The sequence below is a fragment of the Oncorhynchus clarkii genome, chromosome 20 (genome assembly GCF_045791955.1).
Source record: "Oncorhynchus clarkii lewisi isolate Uvic-CL-2024 chromosome 20, UVic_Ocla_1.0, whole genome shotgun sequence".
In the NCBI taxonomy this organism is placed as follows: Eukaryota; Metazoa; Chordata; class Actinopteri; order Salmoniformes; family Salmonidae; genus Oncorhynchus; species Oncorhynchus clarkii.
In genome coordinates, this window is record NC_092166.1 from 63367530 (window position 1) to 63387544 (window position 20015).

The following is a 20015-nucleotide window of genomic DNA, read 5'->3' on the forward strand; positions in this document are numbered from 1 at the left end:
CTATTTCGCAAACAAAGCCTCCTTCACTCATGCTGCCAAACATACCCTCGTAAAACTGACTACCCTACCGATCCTTGACTTCGGAAATGTCATTTACAAAATAGACTCCAACACTCTACTTAGCAAACTGGATGTAATCTAACACAGTGCCATCTATTTTGTCAATAAAGCCCCATATACTACCCACCACTGCGACCTGTATGCTCTCGTCGGCTGGCCCTCGCTACATATTCGTCGCCAAACCCACTGGCTCCAGGTCATCTAAGTCTTTGCTAGGTAAAGCACTGCCTTATCTCAGCTCACTGGTCACCATAGCAACACGCACACGCTCCAGCAGGTATATTTCACCGGTCATCCCCAAAGCCAACACTTCCTTTGGCCGCCTTTCCTTCCAGTTCTCTACTGCCAGTGACTGGAACGAATTGCAAAAATCACTGAAGCTGGAGTCCTATATTTCCCTCTAACTTTAACCATCAGCTGTCAGAGCAGCTTACTGATCATTGTACCTTTACGCAGCCGATCTGTAAATAGCATACCCAACTACTTCATCCCCATATTGTTATTTATCCTCTTGCTCTTTTGCACATCATCATCTGCACGTCTAGCACTCCAGTGTTAATGCTAAATTGTAATTCTTTCGCCTCTATGGCCTATTTATTGCCTTACCTCCCTACTCTCCTACATTTGCACACACTGTATATAGATTTTTTATATTGTGTTATTGACGATATGTGTAACTCTGTTGTTTTTGTCGCACTGCTTTGCTTTATCTTGGCCGGGTCGCAGTTGCAAATGAGAACTTGTCCTCAACTGGCCTACCTGGTTAAATAAAGGTGAAATAAAAGGAATAAAATAAAACGAACAGCTGACTAGACTCAGACTGCCTGGCACTTCTGATGATGTCATGGTATCAGCCCTCCCTAACAGGTTCTCCTGCCCTTAAAGGACCCGGCGAGAGAGAAAGACACACACACACACACATATATATACGCTCTGCATGTGACCGCTCCACAGAGACTAGCCTACTACATAGAGACGGGAACTGAGGACCAAGAAATAGTCCACTCCTAGAAATGCAGCAGTGGCTTGGGACTCTCCTGAGTGCATACAATAATTAAACCAGGGGTGAGTTTCCCAGAAAGCCTGGTTAACAAAAAGGTCACAACAAGTTACTGACACAGTAGCAGGATAGAGAGATGTGTATCTATTATAATAATAAATAGGTGGGTGCTTATATTTGGCCTATATGAATTGGAAATGTGATTTTTGCTAATCCCAATTCCACAGAGACACCCTCAGAGAGTGGGGTCATGGCCAGGGTCAGCCATTATCAACCGCGACCCTGGAGAAAAGGGTTAAGTGGCTTGCTCAAGGGCACGTTGACAGATTTTTAACTTTGTCGGCTTGGGGATTCTGACCTTTAGGTTACTGGCTCAAAGCTCTAACTTTTAAGCTACCTGTCACCAGTGTGACTCATAAACACAGTCATTTAGGTGGTCAGTTGTTCTGATTGGAAGACTGATAAGGGTCTACTTACTTCCTTTAATTGTTGCAAGATTTGCAGTACATAATAGTTTGTACTGCAAATCTTTCAACAATTAAAGGAAGTATACCATAGCTGGCTTGATAATACAGGCTACTGTGAGGAATTAATCAATAGGTCATGCTAAGTGGTTAAACAGTGAGAAAACAGTCTGCTGACAGACAAGACTGACTGTGTGATTGTATTACTGACTGTATCTCTGAGTCGTTATGTAAGAGATGTTTCCTGTTTTGAAATAACGATGTGTCAGGCGTACATGCAACAAGGAGTCTGTCTCAAACACACATTCTTCTGTGTTTTTATAAGCGCACTTTGAGTTTAGAAACAGGAAGTGTGTAATAATGTCATTGTACTCCGCCCTCCTTTGCAACAGCAAAAAAAAAAAAAAAAGAGCGAGGGAGGAAGTAAAAAAGAGTGAGGGTTCTGTCCATTGAGTCCTGCTCTATCCGTCTGCTCGTGTGTTTGTTGACATAAGGATACCCTCTCTGCCCTGCAGATGGATTCTTCAGTGTAGGATGGCAGTCTAGACCTGAAACTCTTGGTTTGAAGAGGTTGTTGTTGTTGTTGTTTCCATGCTGGCAGTTGCTGACTCTCCTCTACCTCTCTCTCACTGTCCTCATGCAGTCCTCCAGCTCAAACTACAGCAGAGACGCACCCGGGAGGAACTGGTCAGCCAAGGGATCATGCCACGTAAGTAGTGCCCAAACTCTTTATCCTTATCTCTATTGTCTAGAGCAGCAAATATAATAGAATATCACTCTGCATGCTTGACCAGCACAGTTTCTGCTCCGGTTCCATTGGACAGACAGGCCTGTTGTGTTGTGTTGTGTTAGCGTTGTCATTTGCATTGTGTTGTCTTGTGTTTTGCGTTGTTGTGTTATCAAGTGGGCCAGCCAGCTTCCCCTTCTGTGTCCACTTCCTGTTCTGTGCTCTGTTCAGTAGCTGAAAAGACTCAGTGTTCAGCTGTAGGAAGGAGGAAGTGCATGGGCTATCTCTCGGTTCTTACTGGAGAGAGAAGCTGACTAACTCCCTAACCTGCACCCTTCAGAAGGACCCTAACAAGGCCGCAATTGTCACTGTCAGTGACAGCGTTGTCACTGACTCTCCTTGACAAGTGCACTCAGTCTGCACCCCGGTTGGGGTCTGTTCGATTTTCAATTCAGGATTTGCTTCTGTTATGACCTAGCCTGATCCAAGACCATCCTGACCGCGTCACTCTTGTTTCGCTTCACTTCAACAGTATGTAAGCTTGCGAGAGCTCCGGATGGTTGTGCTAGGCTAGTTACGATGGGTCACAAAGTGGCTAACCTGGCCCTAAGATGGGCCTCTCCTCTGTGCTCCCACTCTTATTACACAACAACAACAGGCCAGGGGAACTGTGTATCTACTGTGTATCTATACAGTTACCCTGCACAGACAGACATACATACAGGACTTTATTCCAGATTAGTCCAGATTACTGAGGATCAGGTTGTCTTCCTGTGGGGGAGGCATTACAACCCAACCTTTATAAGTCACTTGTTATGACTAAGGCCCAAGGCTATAGCAGAATACAGGGCCTTGACGGTAAAACCGTTGTCTGTTGACGGTAGTGCTCATGTCATGGATTTACAGTCAAGGTAGAGTTGGATATATAAATAAGAGTGAATTACAGAGTAGACAGGATCCTCCATGATCCATTTGCATGTATTTGGAGACAAATGTTGACTTGATATGAGTGGTTAGGCCAATATTTAGGCCTGCTAGTCTGTGACCCCATCCCCCAGGTTGAACCCCTAACCTCTGGCTTGACCCCTTCCTGTAAGCCAGCATTACGTCCCACAATGGACGGACACACACACATACACACACACACACACACAGGTGATGTGATGATGAAATCTCCAGTGTCCCTCATCATCCTCTTCAACTTTCCACTGTGTGTGTCTTGTACTTGTTTTGGTGTGTATGTTTGTGTGCTTACGTGTATGTCTACATTTGTGTTTTGATGGGGGCTGCTGGGGTGAGATGCTTAGTGACACACACACACACACACACACACACACACACAGACAGGGACATGCTGAGGACCAATACAGTTGAAGAGTGATGAATGTAGAAAGTCCCCCTCTCAGAAAGTCGTTCCATCACTCCTCTCTCTCATCTGTCCACCCCTCCTTAAAGATCCTGTCTGTCTGTTATTCAGATCTTTATTGATTGTTCTCAGACGTACACCTCTCTCATACTATAGCAGGCTGTTCCTCCTTCACTGTTCTGCTGAAACGGGTCAGGCACCAGTCAATACAAAAACACACTCCTATTTTCTCTTACTGTTTGGTGGTTATATCTCCTTTGACCTGTTCATATAGAGTTGTGCTTTGAGTGTGTTCTCACACTGTCAACCTCCAGTGGTGGTGAAGAGCTCACAGCAGTCTGTACTCCTTCGTTCATTCTCTCTTCCTTCGTCGTTTCTCCCTCTTTCCCTCACTGTCCACAGCACTGAAGAGTCCGGCAGCCTTCCACGAGCAGCGGAGGAGTCTGGAGAGAGCCAGGGTGAGTCTCTCCACGTCGGCCTTTCTTTCTGTAGTTCAATATGTGCACTCTTTGTTGAACTGCGTCCTCTCTCTGAGACAACACTCATCTCTCTCTCTCTCTTTCTCTCTCTCTCTCTCTCTCTCTCTCTCTCCTTTTCCACCCTTCTCCTCTCCCATACTTATTTCATCTCTCCCTTCGCACTATCTCTTCTCCCACCCCCCTCTCCTCCCTTGCAGACTGAGGACTATCTGAAGAGGAAGATCAGGAGTCGTCCTGAGCGCTCAGAGCTGGTCAGGATGCACATACTGGAGGGTGAGTCACAGCGCCCCCTCTCTGATCACCACAGAACTACACCGTCACACGCTACTTCTCGACGTGGTTACATTGAGCCAACTATACCACGTCTGTTTGTGCTGCTCTATATACATAAGTATGTTTAGTTATGCACTTGTTTGTGGACTTTGTGTACCTAATTGAGTGGTGTCTGTACATCCTTGTGAAACCGTGTGTGTTTTTCTCTTCACACAGAGACGTCAGCAGAGCCGTCTCTGCAGGCCAAGCAGCTGCAGCTGAAGAGGGCCAGGCTGGCTGATGACCTCAATGATAAGATCTCCCACAGACCTGGTCCTATAGAGCTTATCCACAAGAACATCCTGCCTGTAGACCTGGACTGTCCTCTGCAACACTCACTACTGGGTATGGACACGCACTGTCTACTGCAATACACATACAGTTCAAATGTTCCTCAAAATGTTATCATTGCAATATCACAATGTCACAGTACTGAACTGGTGTCAGGACATTGTTATTGCAAAATCCTCATGGTGGAGACTGAGACCATCATTAGTCATTCTGGTTTGGCAATCTCCTCTTGGTGTATTGCCAATTACTAATCTCACAGTTTGAAATACAGATGTTTGTTGTAGTGATACTGAACCTCACAACTTACCAACTAGTTTTTGTAGAAGATCATTTGTTTGGTGAGAAGAACGGTGAAATATAGGTTTAATTAATCTCTCTACTAGAGGTCGACCGATTATGATTTTTCAACGCCGATAAAGATTATTGGGGGATCAAAACCGCTGATGCCGATTAATCGGCCGATTTTTTTTAAAATAAATTAATTAATTTGTAATAATGACAATTACAACAATACTGAATGAACACTTATTTTAACTTAATATAGTACATCAATCAAATCAATTTAGCCTCAAATAAATAATGAAACATGTTCAATTTGGTTTAAATAATGCAAAAACAAAGTGTTGGAGATGAAAGTAAAAGTGCAATATGTGCTCTGTCAGAAAGCTAACGTTTCAGTTCCTTGCTCAGACCATGAGAACATGTGAAAGCTGGTGGTTCCTTTTAACATGAGTCTTCAATATTCCCAGGTAAGAAGTTTTAGGTTGTAGTTATTATAGGAATTATAGGACTATTTCCCTCTATACCATTTGTATTTCATTAACCTTTGACTATTGGATGTTCTTATAGGCACTTTAGTATTGCCAGTGTAACAGTATAGCTTCCGTCCCTCTCCTCGCTCCTCCCTGGGCTCGAACCAGCAACACAACGACAACAGCCACCATTGAAGCAGCGTTGCCCATGCAGAGCAAGGGGAACAACTACTAGAAGACTCAGAGCAAGTGACGTTTGAAACGCTATTAGCGCGCTCTAACTAGCCAGCCATTTCACTTCGGTTACACCAGCCTCATCTCGGGAGTTGATAGGTTTGAAGTCATAAACAGCGCAATGCTTGACGCACAACGAAGAGCTGCTGGCAAAACGCACAAAAGTGCTGTTTGAATGAATGTTTACGCGCCTGCTTCTGCCATCCACCACTCAGTCAGATACTTAGATACTTGTATGCTTAGTCATATTATATGCAACGCAGGACACGCTAGATAAAATCTAGTAATATCATCAACCATGTGTGGTTAACTAGTGATTATGATTGATTGATTGTTTTTTATAAGATAAGTTTAATGCTAGCTAGCAGTTTACCTTGGTTTACTGCATTTGCGTAACAAGCAGTCTCCTGCGAGAGAGAGGCAGGTCGTTATTGGGTTGGACTAGTTAACTGTAAGGTTGCAAGATTGACAAGGTGAAAATCTGTCGTTCTGCCCCTGAATAAGGCAGTTAACCCACCGTTCCTAGGCCGTCATTGAAAATAACAATGTGTTCTTAACCGACTTGCCTAGTTAAATAAAGATATAAAAAAATATATATTTTAAAAAATCGGCAACTCTGCACCCAAAAATACCGATTTCCGATTGTTATGAAAACTTGAAATTGGCAATTCTGATTAATCGGTCGACCTCTACTCTCTACCACACACAGATTCTCCAAAGGGTGCAGGAGAGTCTTCATTGGACGAGGACAGCAGTGATGCATTTTCTCCGGACACTCTAGCCAATCACGACTCTCCACTGGGTGCTGTCTCCCAGCTGTCACCCTCTGACATGCTCACTCAGAACGGGGACATGTCCCCCTCACAGGTACAGATCATTCTAAAAATATGTTTTATTTTTGTACAGTACTTATAGCCACAGAATGGAGATTACATAGACGAGTAATCGCGTGAGTTGTCCCATTATTGGCGCTTCAACTGACCAATCAGATGTTTTCTTAGTTCCTTACCCAGGTCCCTCCTCCCCCTCCTCCGCTGTTGCTGAATGACCATGACTCCTTGCAACGACAGAAGCTGACCAATGGGACAGTGACGCCAGTTGCTTCCCGCCCTGTCAGTGGTCAAACCAAGGTGATAGTCTGAATATCTTGCTATGAAGATTGGAATGTAATACTTTCTGTATACAATCATATCTTACTTACTCTTACCCTCCCTCCCTTGATCTCGCTCGCTCACTCTATCGATCCCTCCCTCTCTCCCTGTAACTCTGTTCCAGTCCAAGCCCAGCTTGGAGCGCCTCTCCCAGAGGCCTAAGAAGTCAAAAGACGTGAAGCCCAAGGTGAAGAAGCTGAAGTACCACCAGTACATCCCTCCGGACCAGAAGGCTGACCGGGAGCCTCCCCCTCAGTTGGACTCCACCTACGCCAAGATCCTCCACCAGCAGCAACTCTTCCTCCAGCTGCAGATCCTCAACCAACAGCAGCAGCAGCACTACAACTACCACACCATCCTCCCAGCACCACCCAAGTGAGTGTGTGAGGGAAAGGTGTGTGTGTGTGTGTGTGTGTGTGTTGGGATTGGAATTGGCAATGTGTGTTTGAAAATAAGAGGCATCACAAAATTCACTCATGCTGTTTAATGGCATGTGGTTTTGTGTGTTAAAGCGACTGTGCCACCCTGTGTGCATGGTTGTGTGCTTGTGGACTCACTTCTCTGTTTCTTGTTTCTCCTCAGACCACCTGCAGAGCAGCCAACTTCAACAAACCCTGGCCCCTCCCCTTCACGCAGTGTTCCCCCGACGACCCCGGCCCCTTCCAATCAGCATGGGCCAAGTCGTCAGAGCCAAACCCCTGTGGGAGGGGCCAAACCTTTGACGCTACCAGCCAACCTGGATGACTTCAAAGTGAGTAGATGCCAGATGGTGAAGCGTGATTCATCACTCGAGAGAATGCATTTCCACTGCTCCAGAGTCCAATGGCGGCAAGCTTTACACCACTCAAACGGACACTTGGCATTGCGCATTGTGATCTTAGGCTTGCGTGTGGCTGCCGATGAGCAGTTCTAGTGCTGACCTTGCTTCCAGAGGCAGTTTGGAACTTGGTAGTGAGTGATGCAAACGAAGTCAGCACTCAGCGGTGCTGTTCTGTGAGCTTGTGTGACCTACCACTTCGCAGCTGAGCCGTTGTCTCTCCTAGACGTTTCCACTTCACAATAACAGCACTTACAGTTGACCAGGGCAGCTCTAGCAGGGCAGAAATTTGACGAACTGACTTTTTGGAAAGGTGGCATCTTATGACGGTGCCGCGTTGAAAGTCACTGAGCTCTTCAGTAAGGCCATTCTACTGTCAATGTTTGTCTATGGAGATTGTATGGCTGTGTGCTCGATTTCATACACCTGTCACTAACGGGTGTTGCTGAAATAGCCGAGTCCACTAATTTGAATGGAGTGTGCACATACTTTTGTATATATATATATAGTGGACTTAACAAGGGGGTAAGGATCAGAATCATAACTCTTCTTCTCCCCTCCAGGTTGCTGAGCTGAAACAGGAGCTGAAACTGCGGAGTTTGACCGTATCTGGCACTAAGATGGACCTTATCGAGAGGCTGAGAAACTACCAGGAGCAGAATGGTGGAGGTGGAGCTGGTGTCACTGCGACTGTAACCCCTAAACCCAGCCTACCAACCCCACAGCACGCCTCAACCCAACCTGCTGGCTTCACCATCTCTGCCCCCCCCCATGCCGGGACCAATACCCTCACCCACCAATCAGGAGAGGCAGGCGGGAAGATACCCGCTTTCTCATTGGCTCAGAGTGCTGCTCCAGCCCGTATTATGAGGTTTGGGAGTACAAACTCCTCCCCTCCTGTGTCTCCCACCCCGTCAGAACGGTCTCTGGCGGTAATGAGCCCCGATGAGACCAGCTGTAATGGAGACTTATTTGGGGAGATGGTGAGCTCTCCCCTGACCCAGCTCAGCCTGCACCCTTCCCCAGCCTCCATCAAAGAGGAGAACCAGGGTCACTTACCCACCTGCAGCCTCTCCCAGTCTCGGCTTTCACCCACTGCGCCTCAGCCTGCCACCCCACCTCAGGAGCCCTCAGGAGCCCCTGGGGCAGCCATGGAGGCCTCCCCCTTGGACAAGGACCAGTTGCTCCAGGAGAAGGACAAGCAGATCGAGGAGCTGACACGCATGCTGAGGCAGAAACAGAGGCTGGTGGAGACCCTGCGCTCGCAACTGGAGCACGGGAAACAGACAGGATTGAAAGAGATGCAGGGTGTGGTGATAAACGGTTATGCCCAGGAGGCCCAAACCAAAACCACCTCCATCAGAGCCTCAACCATTCTCTATCCCACTCTCACCAACGGAGAGATGGTGAGGGTCAAGAAGGAGGTAGAGACGCAAGAAGAGATGGAGGGGTTGGACGAAGCTCAGCCTAAGGGACAGCCTCAGCCGACACAGTGCTCCCAGCAGACTCTGCTCAAACTGCAGCAGATCCACCGGATACAGGTTCAACAACAGACACAACAACTACTTCAGACACAACAACAACAGCAGACACAACAACAGCAGTCCCAACAGCTCCAGCAACAAAAACAGCAACAACAGACACAGCAGATGCAGCAGCAGAAGACATCAGCCCAGATGCTACTCCAGCAACAGCAGCAGCTGCAGCAGCTGATCATCCAGCAGACCCAGCAGAAACAGCTCCAGCTGCAGCACAAACAGCTGCAGGCCCAGCACAGGAAGCAGCAGCGACAGGCCCAGAGACAGCAGCAGAACAAACAACTGAGTCAAACCGTCACCACACAACAGGTACATTCAGTCATTACAGATCTATATCGTACAGTCTATAGATCTACGGTATAGGTATACACACTGCAGACGGTCACCGCACATCAGGTACATATTTAACAGAATAACCTTGTCTGAAACCATACATGCATTTTTAATGGAATAAATTTGTCTGAAACCCGAAGACCATTCTTGACCTCAGCGGGCAAAGACCTGGGTCTGTCTCTTCCCCATCTCTGTTGGGCTGTTGGTTTGAATATGTCTGTTCTCTACTCTACTCTATTCTCTCCAGGTCACTCCAGTCTTCATCGGCCAACAGAATGGCACCCAGGTCCCCGCCCAGACCTTCTCATTGGACCTCCTCAAGTCGGGCACCACACCCACCCTTGTCACCGACGGCAACGGCAACCACTACCTGATAGCACTGACCAATCACAATGCAGAGGTCCAGAACGGCATGACTTCATTGGGCAAAACTAGTGGATCACAACGCATCACACTACAGGTACAGTTACGCTGGAAATCTGCTAATAAGTGTTACAGGTTTCTATGTTAAAACCTCTCTAGGCTAGGTGTAACGCTACCGTCCCACCTGACCAACATTCAGTGAAAGTGCAGGGCGCCAAATTCAAACAACAGAAATCTCATAGTTAAAATTCCTCGAACATACAATTATTATACACCATTTTTTGTTATACACCAACTTCTTGTTAATCCAACCACAGTGTGATTTCAAAAAGGCTTCACGTTGAAAGCATACCATGCAATTATCTGAGGACAGCACCTAGTCACAAAAAACATACAGCCATTTTCCAGCCAATGAGAGGAGTCACAAAAAGCAGAAATAGAGAGAGAATGAATCACTAACCTTTGATCTTCATCAGATGGCACTCATAGGACTTTATTTTACACAATTACATGTGTGTGTTGTTCGATAAAGTTCATATTTATATCCAAAAATCTCAGTTTACATTGGCGCGTTATGTTCAGTAATGTTTTGCTTCCAAAACATCCGGTGATTTTGCAGAGAGCCACATCAATTTACAGAAATACTCATCATAAACGTTGATGAAAGATACAAGTGTTATACATAGGTTTCGAGAGAAACTTCTCCTTAATGCAACCGCTGTTTCAGATTTCAAAAAAGCTTTACGGTGAAAGCACACCATGCGATTATCTGAGGACAGTGCTGAGCCCCACAAATAAGCCATACAGATACCCGCCAAGTTGTGGAGTCAACAGAAGTCAGAAATAGCGTTATAAATATTCACTTACCTTTGATCTTCATCGGGATGCACTCCCAGGAATCCCAGTTCCACAATAAATGTTTGTTTTGTTCGATAAAGTCCATATTTATGTCCAAATACCTCCTTTTTGTTCGCGCGCTTAGTTCACCAATCCAAATGCACAAGGCGCGGGCACGAAGTCCAGACGAAAAGTTAAAAAAAGTTCCATTACAGTTCGTAGAAACATGTCAAACGATGTATATAATCAATCTTTAGGATGTTTTTATCATAAATCTTCAATAATATTCCAACCGGACAATTCCTTTGTCATTAAAAAGGAAAGGGAACGGAGCTTGTGCTCACGGCCGCGCGCGATAAACAACTCATAGCTTTCAGCTGAGCCATCTACTGTGAGTGGTCTTATTCGCTCCCCTTTCACAATAGAAGCCTGAAACAACTTTCTAAAGACTGTTGACATCTAGTGGAAGCCTTAGGAAGTGCAGTCTGACCCCATTTACACTGTATATTGGATAGGCAATCACTTGAAAAACTGCAAACCTCAGATTTCCCACTTCCTGGTTGGATTTTTCTCAGGTTTTCGCCTGCCATATGAGTTATGTTATACTCACAGACATCATTCAAACAGTTAACTTCAGAGTGTTTTCTATCCAAATCTAATAATAATATGCATACCCTAGCTTCTGGGCCTGAGTAGCAGGCAGTTTACTCTGGGCACGCTTTTCATCCGGACGTGATAAATACTGCCCCCTATCCCAAAGAAGTTTAAGAGATAAAATTATTGTGAAATATGGTATGTCCGTGGCCTCGTGGAAATCTAGTTAGCATAATACAAAAATCCACAATAAACTCTGTCTGTTTAAGCTAGAGAAATGTTTTTTTTGCATCAGAATCCGTTATTCGATGCTTTTGTATGGGCTAATAGCAGTAAATCAAATAGCTAAATGACCTTCTTAAAACAATTCCATATAGCTTAGTACAGTGGTCACCAACTCGATTGACTGGTCAATCTCCAAGCCATTCGTAGTCGATCACCAAACATTTCTGTAAAAAAAAACAACGATAAAGCCTATTTTTTGTTATTCGTTTCACACTGTTGAAAGCAGGTGCCCTTGATTCAACAGCCCTAGCGCCGGGAATGCAAAGTGTTTCAATTTTGAACCATTTCATGTCTGAAGGTAGAACTCTTCCTACCCACCAGGTCCAGAGAGCAAATCAAGTGCATCTATAGGCCTACTGCTGGCCAATCAGATAGCTCAGATCAGTGTCTGCAGTTTCCTCGCAACATAAACTGTATAAAGAAGCTATGTACGCACAGCAATGTTGATCATGTGAGATTTCAAAACTTTGAAAACCATGGCTAGAGAGAGACTCAACAAATACAGAACCTTTTGTTTTTGATTCAGAACTCAATATAGTAATTTCAATCAGAAAATTAACAGAAATGGCATTGACAAAATTGACACCCTAGACTTTGGTCAAAATAACTGCAATTAAGTGCTTCCTATAGCCATGGATGAGCTTCCTGCACCAATCTTCCATCAAGTTTTGTCTTCCAGCCATGTACAGGGAGGTTCAAAGTGGTCTGAGAAGAACAACATTTGGAAAGGCAATTCAAGCATTGCCAATGTGCAGTGATAATGTATTGGGCCTATAGCCTACTGCACAAACCTCATTACTACAGAAGTATTTTTAATTGGTTAATGTTGCGTAGGCTTATGTTTTTCAAGTCATGTATTCTTTTTCTTTTTTTGTCTGAGCGGGAGATCTCTGCTTGCATTTTGACTCAGTGATTTTGACTCTCCCAGTCATGTTGTCAACAAGGCAGCCTTATGTATCGTTCAAAAACGTACCATTTCCCTTTTCCATAAAATATGTTAGTTTTCATTGGGAAGGCACATAAAGCGTTTTTATCAAAAGCCATCACTTTTGCATGTGAAATCCTACTCATTACTCCACATGCTTAACCTACGTCACTTTAGTTTTTTTCTGCCCATTTCAACGTCGGCCAGAGCGGGACTCACACCAGGGATGCAGCCCGGTCCAAAACAAATGCAATCCTTTTTCACCCGGGCCAGCTTAATCAAAATCCATCCATGTTTAATGGTGAATTCCATCTCCCTATTTTGTCCTCTAGCGATTGCAGTCAACTCCAGGCAAACTCCCCAGCCAATCCCCAGCTGAGATACTCAGCTCTGACACTCAATCAAAACAACAGTTACAACCAGGCCCTGTCAACCAGCCTATCAAAAAGGTATGAGAATTACAACTAATCAAGGCAAATACAAAAGTCTGCTCTCACACACACACAATTTTAGCTGTCACTGTCTGGCAATACTCTTAAAATCATCATTGTCTTTTTTCTCTCCTTCAGGAACAGAAGGCGGTTCTACATCTGGAGACCAATGGCATGACCAATGGAGTAACAGAGCCAAGTCAGTCTGGCTCCGCTCCGCCCAATCTCCATCCTTTCTTTGACGAGGTGTCCAACTCGTCTGAAAGCCCAAGCACAGCTTCCCCCTTCCTCAAGGTAAGACCAATTCTGCAATGATCATTCATGGCATGTCCACTATCATCTCATATTTGGCTTTTCATTCATCTGCATCTATATTTTTTACTTGCAGTTATTCTTTCTTTGTAGCCTATTTCCTTTCCCCTTCCCTCAACCTTTCTTTATTCTTTCCTTCCACCCTGTCAGAGAGAAGTGTGTCCGACCTTTGACCGGCACACATTGTTCACCCCTCCCTCTCCTAAACAGACCTCTTTCTCCTCCACTCAACGCCTCAAAGTATGTCCTTCACTCCTGCCATGTCCCTCTGCACATGTCTATCCATGTCTTTCCTGTTCATTATTTTTCTCTTCCATCTTTCATTTTCTCTGTCCATCTGTTAGCATTGGTCTTATCTCAAATTTGCTCAGTATGTTGTTGATTTTATAGTACTGTACATCATTGCCGGTTTTGTTAAACAGCCATGAGTACTGTAAACTGTACTAAATGTCTTCTCTGCCCCCAGGAGAACGGCCTGAGCAGTCAACAGATGGACGACCTGTTTGACATCCTTTTGAAGAGTGGAGGTAATCGAACAGAGCAGTGTACACACAGCACTCACACAAATATCTTCATAATGTCTTACATGCTGACCACACCGCTCGCGTCGTGTGTGCCAATGAGAGACTGCGTTGCCAAGCCCTAAAATAGAGGTCGGTTCTCTTTGTGACGCTGAACAAGGTGCAAGTCCTGCTTCTCCCATCTCCTCATTTGGTTTATAGAAGCAGATACCCGCGTGGGTGATTGAAAGATTAACTGAGTTTGGTCGGTTGTCATGGTAACTATGAAAGTTAGATGCCAATCGCCATATAAAGTCCAAACAAGAAAAGGCCTGGAAGGAGGAGAGATGACTTGAAACAATTCGGTTGACCGTTTTATGTGTGGATTAATTGTCAGAGTAGAGGACCTTGTGCATTTCAGGTAAGATAACAACTCAAGGTTTATATCCCAGGACAAATTAGCTAGCAACAGCAGGCTAGCTAGCTAAATTTTCATAAATGTTTAATGATTTTCAACCTGTACCCAAATAAATATATTTCAACCTGCTTGTCATGATCGCGTTTGGTGTGGGGGGACAAAATCAATTTGCGTACGATGGCCGATGCGTGTGGCCGGTTTGGGTACGGTGTTACTGCCAATACATGAGCGCCAACCCATTTGTTTGATAATTGTTAATATTTATGCTTTTTCTTTCTCTTCCCCACCCAGAAATCTCTGGATTCCGAGCAGACCCTTCCCTGGCCCTCCTCCACTCCAACCCCCCCACCCCTCCCTCGTCCCCTCTCCACCTGTCGCCCCCCACACCCCCTCCGGAGCCCTCCCTACCCGCCCTGCCCTCCCAGCAGCCATTGCCCTGCCCAGGAAGTAGTCGTCTGGAGGATTTCCTGGAGAGCACCACCGGCACGCCCCTCCTGGGAGTGGAGCCTGACGGTGGCCTGACTTTAATTGACGACCTCCACAGCCAAATGCTGAGCACCTCCAGCATCCTGGACCATCCCCCCTCCCCGATGGACATGGACACCAGTGACCTGGGCTTCTCCCCCCACCCAGCAGGGCTTGACTTCGGGGACCCAGCCCTGGACAGCATGGACTGGCTAGACATCTCCATGGGAGGTGGAGGGGGAACGAGTCTTGCCCCTCTGGGCCCCCACACGCTCCCTAGTGTGTTCTCAGTAGACTTTCTGGACAGCTCGGACCTCACTCTGCACTGGGACTCCTGTTTGTAGCTTCTACGGAGTGAGGAGTGGTAAAGACTCACACACAAAGACACACGCTCACGCATACTGCGTACAGGCTCTTATCTCTCTCACGCAAACACTCTTACTCGATAAGCAGGTCCACCACTCTGGAGGTTACCTGGCCCAGCCACATTCACTGAGACCGGGGGCCTTGCCCTGCATTCACTCTAGTTGGACAGGCTGAAGAGCAAAACTGACTTTAGATCAGAGGCAGTGGGTGAGAGGTGGTACTGCATTAGTGGAGCTTGGTCTATGACACACCCTTATGGTGACAAAGGGTAATACACGTGGAGGGCAGACCCAAAGTGTCAGTGGTGCCTGCACTGATTGGTGGAAAGCTGTAATGAACAAACCTCATTGGTGGAAAAAGAATGAATCGAACCTCATTGGTGCAAACCAGAGGAGCGTTTACAATGGTATTTAATGTTTAGCTCAACGGAAACTGCACTGAACGACCAGTGGAAAAGCGGGTTGATTATGGTGGCCCAGAGGGAGGTTGTGTGTGCTGCACGAGTTAATACGATTTTCAAATGGTCACACCAACCACACCTCGCTGCACTATCCAAACAGAAGCAAATGTACGGCAAAGGCTGTTGAACGGTACACGCCATTTTGGGGAAGCGTGTCCGCCACGCAACGTAGCAAACGTTGTATTGAATTGAACGCACCCCAATTGGTGAAATGAACCTCATTGGAGGAGGCAGTTACTGGAGGTGTTTGCTAGACCACTATGCATTTCTGTATGTGGGGGGTGTATTATTGATTGTCCATATTTTTCTTCCCAGTTGCATAGAATAGCAGGTGGGGAATAAAGTGGTCATGGCTTGGTTTCCAAACAACTTGGACCTTGTCATTTTATATGAAAAATATATATATAAAAAAATTCAATAAACTTGAAAATATGTGTGTTGTTTTTATTATACCATACATAACCTTTTGTAAATGCACACTGATTTGGTGACTGTCTATACCTTGGTACAGTTTTTGTGGCACTGGACATAGCCACTGGAGGGCGACATTATCATTGACAAAATACTGCTTGAGAGTACCCATCACAGATCAACTGCACTTTTTGTTTTTAGGCCAAGTTAACTGGTCTTTAACCTAAATTAATGTGTACATTTATGTGAGAAATCAGCATTTGAGGACTGCTTTGGATGCAGATGTGCCCAGAGAGATGGCAACCTTATCTTAGGTCCAGCATTGTCTTGATTACATTGGGTCGGCAAGCCCAAGTTGATTATTATGTTCAGATGGTGACAGAAAAAAACTGATTAAAAAAAGGAAAACTACAAACAGGCCTAAACTAACCCAGCAGCCTCACGGCTTATCAACTGGGACACTGACTGAACATCACATTAATTGGCAGCTCTTGTGTGCTTATCAATCAGGCTCAGCACTTGGACACGGTTGCTGCTGCCCCCTGGGGGAATTGAGTGGAAGTGGTAGTCTGCAGTCTAACATATTCCATAACACTATACAGTGCACTACTTTTGACCAGAGTCGAATAGGCCCAGGTCAGAAGTCATGCACTATATAGGGAATAGGGTGCCTTTAGGGTTAAATGGTGGGAACCTGGTTACTGAGATGTATGAGGATTTACCACCCAAAACCATTCCCTTTTCCCTGGATAAACAGAAAAAACAGTCAATTATTTCTAAGAACAGCAAGATGTGAAATGGGAACTTAAATTATATACAATGCCTAAATCTGTCTTCTCTGCATGATAAATCAATGCTCAGGGTGGGGACAGACAGCCCATCTCAGTATGGAGCGCAGTTCACAATGCACAATGTAGACTAATCTAATCAAATCAATGCTCACGGTGGGGACAGACAGCCCATCTCAGTATGGAGCGCAGTTCACAATACACAATGTAGACTAATCTAATCATTTGTTTTCTTGTGACAGGTAGGCCTGCATTTGCTGCAGCATAGTCTATGCTACAGTAATATAATTTGCACCTGGTATCTTTTAGTTGTAAAGATTTTACTTTTTTTAAATTTCAGCTACAGAGTTTTAAAACAGCCTGTAACGTTAATATCGTTACTTTACAGCAGTGCATGCACAAGCACTCTTGCAGCCTTTCTCTCTGCATCCAAAATAGATAATACTGTTCTAGTTTGATATATATATAGCCCTATACAGTGCATTCGGAAAGTATTCAGACCCCTTCCCCTTTTCCACATTTTGTTACATTACAGCCTTATTCTAAAATGGATTATAGAATTTCCCTCCCCTCATCAATATACATACAATACCCCATAATGACAAAGCGAACATGTTTTTAGAAATGTTAGCAAATTTAAAAAACAGAAATACCTTATTTACATAAGTATTCAGACCTTTTTCTACGAGACATGAAATTGAGCTCAGCTGCATCCTTATTTCAATTGATCATCCTTGAGTTGTTTCTACAACTTGATTGGGGTCCAACTGTGGTAAGGTAAATTGATTGGACATGATTTGGAAAGGCACACACCTGTCTACATAACGGTCCCGCAGTTGACAGTGCATGTCAGAGCAAAAACCAAGCCATGAGGTCGAAGGAATAACCATAGAGCTCCGAGACAGTTATGTGTCGAGGCACAGATCGTGACCGTGGCCTCCATCATTCTTAAATGGAAGAAGTTTGGAACTACCAAGACTCTTCCTAGAGCTGGCCGCCAGGCCAAACTGAGCAATTGGTGGAGAAGGGCCTTGGTTTGATTGAACTCTTTGGCCGGAATGCCAAGCGTCAAGTCTGGAGGAAACCTGACACCATCCCTACGGTGAAGCATGGTGGCGGCAGCATCATGCTGTGGGGATGTTTTTCAGCAGCAGGGACTGGGAGACTAGTCAGGATCAAGGGAAAGATTAAGCAAAGTACAGAGAGATCCTTGATGAATACCTGCTCAGACTGGGGCGAAGGTTCACCTTCCAACAGTACAATGACCCTAAGCACACAGCCAAGATAACGCAGGAGTGGCTTCGGGACAAGTCTGAATGTCCTTGAGTGTCCCAGCCAGAGCCCGGACTTGAACCCGATTGAACATCTTTAGAGAAACCTAAAATAGCTGTGCAGCAACGCTCCCTATCCAACCTGACAGAGCTTGAGAAGAATTGGAGAAACTCCCCTAATACAGGTGTGCCAAGCTTGTAATGTCAGTTTGGATGAAAATTCAAGGCTGTAAACGCTATCAAAGGTGCTTCAACAAAGTACTGAGTAAAGGGTCTGAATACTTATGTAAATGTGATATTTCAGTTTTTAGTATTAAATACATTTTCATCCATTTTAGAATAAAGCTGAAACATAAAGTGGAAAAAGGGAAGGGGTCTGAATACTTTGCTAATGCATTGTATATGTACATATCAAAGCTTTAATCAAATCCATACATAGGCCTATTGATATACTGTATAATGCTTTTGAATGACACTAACGGCTTTGGCGGGGAATACCGGGTTACCCGGGAGGAAAATGATTTATTCTCGGGATTTGTCTACCCTCGTGCCATTTGAGATGTAGCCCAGGTCACACCCAGGGTCCTTCACTCGCTTCTAATTAAATACATCTCCCTCTAATCTCTTCAGACGGTTAGTTTGGGGGCACCTCATACCATTTTGTCATTGAACCTTTTTCTTCTCCTTTACAGGGCTTATCATGGGGTTCCGGCGTGCATTCTAGACCCTCTTCTACACACACACACATGGTGCAGACATTGCTAATACATTCCATCAGCCATCTGTTTTGTATGTGCATTTTTTTCGCGACAAATTACCAGAAATATTAAAGCACTTGAGAGAGAGACTTCTTTTACTCCGCAACAGAATCAGCAGGTCAGGATGTAATTGGTCCGGTAGCTAAAACATGAAGGGTGGGTTCCATAGCTAAGGCGAGGTGACACAACAACCAATGGTTGCGTTGTGTGTCATCGACTGACCAACGGGGTTAGCTGATACTTAAAATGCCTATCCAGCCTATGTAAGGCCTGTCAGGCGTCAGCAACGTCTAAGCATAGGACATTTTTGGACCTCCCCAACACACAAACACACATTTTCCCCACCCCCCTATTACTTCATGCAGATACTGTATTATCCACATTGCTGAATTTCAACTAATACTCCCAATTTCTCCCTCTGCACATACTTACGCTGTCCGCTCTCTTAGGGAAACCCTGTTTCAGGGGACAGCTTTGAGTCCTGAAAACACACACCACCCCTCCCTCTGAGTTCACACTCGCTGTGTTTTGATCCTGGGGCTTTTTAGCTCATAAAGCCTCAGGGAGTCTGGTCTGAATCACCTGAGTCCTGGGATGTGCTGGAAATTGACAATAAGGGGAGGGAGATAGACAGGGGCTGCCCCACAGGCTGCCCAATCTTGACATTTTTCTCATGATCTTATTCAGTATGATAGTTGCATATTCACAGCAGTTAAAATAATGCTATGAATTTTGGACATACTGCATTGGTGTACTTTTAATGTCATATCGAATGGATTAGTAATGACAAAAACGATATCCATTTCCTCAAAGGATTAATCAGTCAAACACCTCCACTGTGTTGACTGAGGTTTTGGATGGTGTAGCTTAAAACCAGAGTTTGTAAAGGTTCAAAAAGTACTCCAACCCGGTCGTCAATTTAGTGAGTTGGCTCTGCCAAGAAATGACCAGTTAAGCAAGTATGTCTTTATCAATGTGACCTCTGGACAGCTAAACTGTATGAGTTACGCAATGCTCTGACTTAAGCCAGATTTAGATTATTTTCATTTAGTTCTCTGTGTGTGTGTGAGAGAGAGAAGAGAATGTGGGGAGGGAGTGAGGGGGGTGGGGAGGGAGTGAGGGGGGTGGGGAGGGAGTGAGGGGGGTGGGGAGGGAGTGAGGGGGGTGGGGAGGGAGTGAGGGGGGTGAGGAGGGGGTGGGGAGGGAGTGAGGGGGTGTGGAGGGAGTGAGGGGGGTGGGGAGGGAGTGAGGGGGGTGACGAGACACTTGCGCATACATACGCACAGAGGTAAATTGTAATTCTGGGC

At 45.3% G+C, this 20015-nt stretch overlaps 1 protein-coding gene across 7 annotated transcripts in view; it reads left to right on the forward strand.

Moving 5' to 3' along the window:
- Positions 1-15910, forward strand: part of LOC139376689 (myocardin related transcription factor Ab) — a 46290-nt gene extending 30380 nt beyond the window's left edge. For 4 of the 7 annotated variants that reach the window (XM_071119545.1, XM_071119546.1, XM_071119549.1 and 1 more), the window contains 15 exons: positions 2168-2233; positions 4020-4075; positions 4294-4369; positions 4586-4753; positions 6395-6552; positions 6687-6815; positions 6961-7211; positions 7419-7587; positions 8217-9500; positions 9772-9984; positions 12861-12977; positions 13098-13253; positions 13422-13511; positions 13738-13798; positions 14481-15910. In XM_071119545.1, coding sequence (XP_070975646.1) covers positions 2168-2233; positions 4020-4075; positions 4294-4369; positions 4586-4753; positions 6395-6552; positions 6687-6815; positions 6961-7211; positions 7419-7587; positions 8217-9500; positions 9772-9984; positions 12861-12977; positions 13098-13253; positions 13422-13511; positions 13738-13798; positions 14481-14998 — 3512 coding nt within the window. In that variant the 3' untranslated portion in view covers positions 14999-15910. The remainder of the gene's footprint in view (positions 1-2167; positions 2234-4019; positions 4076-4293; positions 4370-4585; positions 4754-6394; positions 6553-6686; positions 6816-6960; positions 7212-7418; positions 7588-8216; positions 9501-9771; positions 9985-12860; positions 12978-13097; positions 13254-13421; positions 13512-13737; positions 13799-14480) is intronic. The other 3 variants (XM_071119548.1, XM_071119550.1, XM_071119547.1) reach the window with 1 other exon arrangement.
- The last annotated feature ends 4105 nt before the right edge of the window (positions 15911-20015 follow it).